This window comes from Sturnus vulgaris, chromosome 29, assembly GCF_052056855.1.
Source record: "Sturnus vulgaris isolate bStuVul1 chromosome 29, bStuVul1.hap1, whole genome shotgun sequence".
In the NCBI taxonomy this organism is placed as follows: Eukaryota; Metazoa; Chordata; class Aves; order Passeriformes; family Sturnidae; genus Sturnus; species Sturnus vulgaris.
Window position 1 is genome coordinate 2,642,136 of NC_142271.1, and position 6,143 is coordinate 2,648,278.

General features: G+C 50.4%; 1 protein-coding gene across 1 annotated transcript; it reads left to right on the forward strand.

The window, feature by feature from the left end:
- Nucleotides 1-662: 662 nt before the first annotated feature.
- On the forward strand, nucleotides 663-5,897 carry NRAS (NRAS proto-oncogene, GTPase). Its single transcript, XM_088180222.1, has 5 exons — nucleotides 663-835; nucleotides 1,511-1,689; nucleotides 2,626-2,785; nucleotides 4,047-4,169; nucleotides 4,885-5,897. The coding sequence occupies exons 1-4, from the start codon at nucleotides 725-727 to the stop codon at nucleotides 4,164-4,166; spliced, it is 570 nt and encodes a 189-aa protein (XP_088036348.1). The 5' UTR covers nucleotides 663-724; the 3' UTR covers nucleotides 4,167-4,169; nucleotides 4,885-5,897.
- The last annotated feature ends 246 nt before the right edge of the window (nucleotides 5,898-6,143 follow it).

The following is a 6,143-nucleotide window of genomic DNA, read 5'->3' on the forward strand; positions in this document are numbered from 1 at the left end:
CTCACCCTGCAGGCACGTACCCAGAACTGCCCTGCTCCAGCTACTCCTTATCAGCTTTTAAAAACGCACAAAGTTTGACTCAAACCCCTTTTTAAATCCCGAGAGGCTTGGGGTCATTCCTAATTTAAAAATCACAGTGGGTGTTCGGTGCCGTTACCCTTGAAAGCTCCGGGATGCGGGTCCGGTGCTGTTCCCCGTTTAAAGCCCCGTGCTTTGGCCTCGGTGCCGGTTCGGAACCGCGGTGCCGGTGCTGCCGTGTCGCGCCCGTGTCCTGCTGTGTCTGTCCCGTGTCTATCCGGTGTCCCGGTGTGTCTCCCCTGTGTCTCTCCCGTGTCGCGCCCGTGTCCTGCTGTGTGTGTCCCGTGTCTCTCCCGTACCCCCCCCCCGTGTCTCTCCCATGTCCCTCCCGTGTCCTGCTGTGTTTGTCCCGTGTCTATCCGGCGTCCCTGCTGTGTCTCCCCAGTGTCTCTCCCATGTCCCGCCGTGTCTCTCCGGTGTCTCTCCCGTGTCCCCGCCGTGTCTCTCCGGTGTCCCTGCTGTGTCCCCGCCGTGTCTCTCCGGTGTCTCTCCCGTGTCCCCGCCGTGTCGCGCCCGTGTCGCGTGTGCGGAAGCGGCGCGGGCGGTGACGCGCGGGCGGGAGGCGGAAGCGGCGCGGGGCGATCGCGGGGCGGCGGCGGCGGCGGCGGCGGCGGGGCCGGGCCGGGCCCGGCGAGGCCGCGGGGCCATGACCGAGTACAAGCTGGTGGTGGTGGGCGCCGGCGGCGTGGGCAAGAGCGCGCTGACCATCCAGCTCATCCAGAACCACTTCGTGGACGAGTACGACCCCACGATCGAGGTGCGCGGGGCCGGGCTCGGAGCCGCGGGATGGAGCGGGGGAAGCTCCCGGTGCTGCCCGGGCCGGGCCGGGAGCGGATTCGCCCTGAGCTCCCTGCGGCCCGGCCCGGCCCCGCTCTGCCTCGGGCTGCCTAAAGCAGACACGGGCAACCAAAAAGGCCACCACGGGCTGTGCAGGGCGTGGGTTCTGCTCGCAGGGAGGGGGTTTATGGTAGGCTTTTTTTGTTTGTTTTTCTTTTCCTGTTGAGGAATTTTTTAAAGCAACAAGAGTTTTGTGTTTTGTAACAAAGGATGAGAGGGCTTAGAGTCTCGTTTAAAATGGGATTGAATAATATTTAAAATACTATGGTTTTAGATACTGGTAGTTTTTCATCAGAGATGGACGAGAATCACAAAATCCAGACCGGTTTGGGTTAGAAAATACCTTAAAGTTCATCTCGTTCCACTCCCTGCCATGGGCAGGGACACTTTCCACTGTCCCAGGCTGCTCCAAGCCCCATCCAGCCTGGCCTTGGACACTCCCAGGGATCCAAAGGCATCCCCAGCTTCTGTGGAACAGCTGGAAAAGCTCCTCCTGTGTTTTTATTACCATGTTTAATTTTCCTCCGTGCCCCCTGGGGTGGGCAGGAGCCGGGCAGTGCTCACTCCCCGTGCCCTGGCCGTGTGTTTGTTGCAGGACTCGTACCGCAAGCAGGTGGTGATCGATGGTGAGACGTGTCTGCTGGACATCCTGGACACGGCGGGGCAGGAGGAGTACAGTGCCATGAGGGACCAGTACATGAGGACAGGGGAGGGATTCCTCTGCGTGTTCGCCATCAACAACAGCAAATCCTTCGCTGACATCAACCTCTACAGGTGCAGCTGGGGCTGCCCCGGCCGGGGAGCACAGGGACAGGGGGGCACGGGCAGAAGGAAGCACTGAAGTGCCTCAGTGAAGGCTCAGTAGCACACAAATATCAAATCTCCCACTCCTTTCAGAAAGTTTTGTCATTGTTCTGTGCCAGTGCATAGACTCAGACTGGAGTGGGTTGGAAGAGACTAAAATTCATTCAGTGCCAGCCCTGCCATGGCAGGGACACCTTCCACTGTCCCAGGTTGCTCCAAGCCCTGTCCAGCCTGGCCTTGGACACTGCCAGGGCTGGAGCAGCCACTTTCTGCACCCCAGGGCCTCAGCACCACCTTTAGTCAGTTAACACTGGGATGGATTTGGGGATTTTTTTTATGTTAATCATATCATCAATCCATATAAGGGGTGCCAAGAGAACAGTGTCAGATTTTTTTCCCTGGTGCCCAGGGGCAGGACAAGGAGCAGTGGCCATAAACTAAACCATAAGAAGTTTCACCTCAACAGGAGGAAAACAAACAGGAGGAAAAACTTCTTTATCTGAGGGTGGCAGAGCCCTGGAGCAGCTGCCCAGGGAGTTGTGGAGTCTCCCTCTCTGGACACATCCAAAACCTACCAGGATGTGATCACCTGTTCCAGGTGACCTTGCCTTGGCAGAGGGGTTGGACTGGGTGATCTCCAGGGGCCCTTCCAAGCCCAGCTGCTCTGGGAGTCTGTGAATCAGATGCCATTTACAGCTACAGGATGTCTTCTCTAAGAAAATGGGTGAGAAATCCAGAGTGGAGTTATCCATGGACAGAAAATGAAGTGTACAAAGTGCTTGGCCATCCTGCTCACCTTTAATATATTTTTGTGGCACAAGGTTGAATCTGAACTAAACCAGTTCTTATATTTAGAAAATAATTCCTTTTTTTTTTATATATATTTTTTAATTTGTCTTCCTAAAGAGAACAGATCAAGAGAGTGAAGGACTCGGATGATGTGCCCATGGTGCTGGTGGGGAACAAGTGTGATCTGCCCACAAGAACAGTGGACACAAAACAGGCCCAAGAATTGGCAAAAAGCTATGGAATCCCCTTCATAGAGACCTCTGCAAAAACGAGACAGGTGAGGGGCTCCCCCAGGGCTGGCTTCTTCCTGGGAAATGCAGGAATGACATTTTCCCATGTGCTTTTGCCTTATTTACAGGAGAAGCTTTTTTTTTTTTTTTTCCCCAATTCTTTTACAGATTTTAGCTTTTATTTCCCCACTCACTCTTAGCTTGAAAGAGTTCTGGGCTGGGCCAGTACAGAAATCACTTCAGACTCATCCTGATTTCATTTCAAGTGGGTCATGTTGATAAATAACATAGAGAATAAAAAAATTTCAACTCCCCTGAAGTTACTAAATAAAACTTAAAAACTAACTAGGGGGAAAAACCTCAAAATAATAAATAGAACTAAAACCAGTAAATGTAAAGAGACCCCCAATGGTTTGTGGAAAATTACATAACAAGAAAAAATAGCATATGCTCAAAAATAAGTTCAAAAGAAAGTCACCTTTACTATCAAAACATTCAATAAATACAACGACCAAAACCCCCTCTTAATAAACCTCCAAAACCATAAAAAACCCTCCAAATAAGAAACAAATGCCTGCAAAATAATTCCTAAAAATAATACTTATATCTTAACTAAAAACCACATTTTCATTACAATAAATAAATACCTTATTATAAAGTCTCACAAAACACACAGAATAAAAAGAAACCCAGCTACTTTTACTGCTTCAGATTATGTTAAAAATTTGATTTCAGCCAAGTTCAGTGCTGGCAGGAAGAGCAGCAGAGTTCCAGCTGCCCTCCCTGGGGAGTGTCAGAGGCTGAGCTCGCTCTCCCCAGACCTCCTTGGTTCTCTTGGCTCGTTAATGAAAGCCAATTAGCAGATTATGATTGCAGACACAATTCCCCAGACTGGACTAATGGGCTTCTCCAAAGCCTCCTTGGCCACGTGGGGCTGTGCAGCCAGCCCTGCCCTGCCTGCAGCAGGGAAGCTGCAATTATTGAGCAGCAGCCAGAAAATCCTAAAGAGCTGAATTCTAAGAATTCTAAAATCAGGCAAGGAGTGGCTTATTTCCTGCATGGAAGCTCCCTGAGATACAGTTTTCCATGTTGATTTGAGTGCTTGTTACCCCAGGAGGAGTCAGGAGTGTAAGGAGAGGCTTTGGGGACATCCACGTGAGTCTCTTCCTCTTAGGAACCAGGAGAAGTTGGGTGCTGCTCTTCTGTAGAATCGTGTCTTTCAAATCCGTTAAGGGGTTCTGGGATGGGCAGATCAGCGATTTCAGAAGCTTCAAGGAAAGAAATCCCTGTCCCTGTGTTTGCATGCAGGGTGTGGAAGATGCTTTTTACACCCTGGTGAGAGAGATCCGGCAGTACCGGATGAAGAAACTCAACAGCAGCGAGGATGGGAACCAGGGCTGCATGGGACTGTCCTGCCTTGTCATGTGAAAGGTGAGCAGCAGCTCCCCTCCTCCACTGCCCTCTTGTCCCTTTGCCTTCCAGCAGTTGGAAAGGGTGGCTTGGAAATGCTGGGTGCTCCAGGTGGGGCTTTTCCCTGTTAAACAACCTATGGATTCTCAGAGATTTGGATCTTACAGTGTTTTAATGCTCAAAAAATAAAAATTCCTCTCTAAGTTGGTGACAGAACTTAAGAAAAGGCATTTTCATTCACGTCACCCTTTTGGCTGATGGGTGGATGGAACAAGATGATCTTTAAGGTTGCATCCAACCCAAAACATCCCATGATTTCCTCTGATTTTAATGGTGTGATTTTCTGTGCCGTTCCTTTCTGTCTCCTTCCTTTGGGAAACCATTTGCATTGTTTGGGGAAGGTGTAATTTCTAAAGAAACACCTTGAAAGAGGGGTGTGCACAGCTGTGCTCCTGAGTGATTGACTCCTGCACAGCTGCCCTCGAGCTGTGTTCTCTGGAATGTGCTGATTCCAGGATTAACCAAATAAAATGGTGCAAATAACGAAATCTGAGTTCCCAACTGAGGGAAATTCCTTTCAACAATTCCCTGAAAGATGCTGCTCGTGACTATGAAAACAGACAGACCAGCTCAGGACTGCTGCACTGCTCATCCACCCCAGAGTGGGACAGAACTAATTAGTGCTAATTGGAGGTGCTAATTGGAGGTGCTAATTGGAGGTGCCTTTCTGTTCCAGATGCCAAGAAAACGTGGTTCAGGTGCAGCTGCTGGACGAGCCTCGATCTCCTGTGCTGCCTCTCCTGCTGATGCCTGCAGTGTTTCGGTGCCAGTGACAGACTCTAATTAACACCAGAGTTAATTAGCACAAGATCCTTCTCCGTGCTCCATCTGAAGAGAACATCCATGGCATCTACCTCCCTGCTCAGCTCACAGAGCAGCAGCATCTCTGGATGTGCTGGGATTCTTTCCTCACTGTGTTACCTGGGTTTGTTCAAGAAGAAAACCAGTCACAAAAGTGAACTATAGAGACTAAATGCTGTGAAAAAAGATGACACTTTACCTCTAGAGTAAAAGCTAGAAGTGCTGTGTGTCCCCTGTCTGTTGGATTCCGTGCAGTGCTGTCAGAGGAGTGGCACAGGGCAATGTCACACGGGCTTGTGCCACCAGGAGTGCCCCTGTCCCCTCTCAGCTGGGTGTCTGCTCTCTGTGCACCTGTACAGCAAAAGTGCAACATCTCCAGTGCCAGGAGTGCCACCTACCTGATCCTCCATTTCTGTAATAAAAAGGAAAACCTTTCCTAGCTAAGTGCCTGTTTGCTAAGAAGATTTCAAGTTGTCCCTTGGGTTGAGGAAAACCCCAAGGACTGGAATTTCTTGGGAGCTCGTTGTCTCAAGCAGGCAAGTGTGTGGGTGATCTGTGCCTGACAGGATCCTCCAGCAGGAATTTGGAGGCTGGAAGGTCCAGCAGGCACTTGTGAGACTTTTGGACAAGGGAGGGGACACACTGCATCTGTGTTTTACTTTCTTTGTGGGTGGAACAGTTCATATTCTGTATTGTTTTCCTGCAGCATTCAGATCTCTTCCAAGTTGGACCAAACCTGTCAGCTGTTCATTTTTAACATGAACTGCCAACATTTCTGGGCAGCTTCTCACTAATTAATCTGGTAACTGGAGGTTGCTTTGGACAGCTGCTCTTCAGCTCTCTCTGTAACTTGCAAATTGTTTTATTCTGAATTATTTTCTTACCACAGACTGTAAAGAGTCTCTTCAAAATGTCTCTAGGCTGTAAAATATAGTTGGAGTTCCCTTGTCAGAGAAGGAGTGTGGGGGTTTGGGGTTGACTCTGTCAGGGGTGCAGAAAGTGGCTGCTCCAGCCCTGGCAGTGCCCAAGGCCAGGCTGGGCAGGGCTGGGAGCAGCCTGGGACAGTGGAAGGTGTCCCTGCCGTGGCAGGGGTGGCACTGGATGAGTTTTAAGGTCCCTCCAACCCAAACCATT

Excerpts from the sequence above, each read along its gene's own strand:
- NRAS (XM_088180222.1), top strand. The coding sequence starts at position 725 with ATGACCGAGTACAAGCTGGTGGTGGTGGGCGCCGGCGGCGTGGGCAAG. Across the intron at positions 836-1,510 it reads AGTACGACCCCACGATCGAG|GACTCGTACCGCAAGCAGGT; the intron begins GTGCGCGGGGCC and ends TGTTTGTTGCAG. Across the intron at positions 2,786-4,046 it reads CCTCTGCAAAAACGAGACAG|GGTGTGGAAGATGCTTTTTA; the intron begins GTGAGGGGCTCC and ends GTTTGCATGCAG.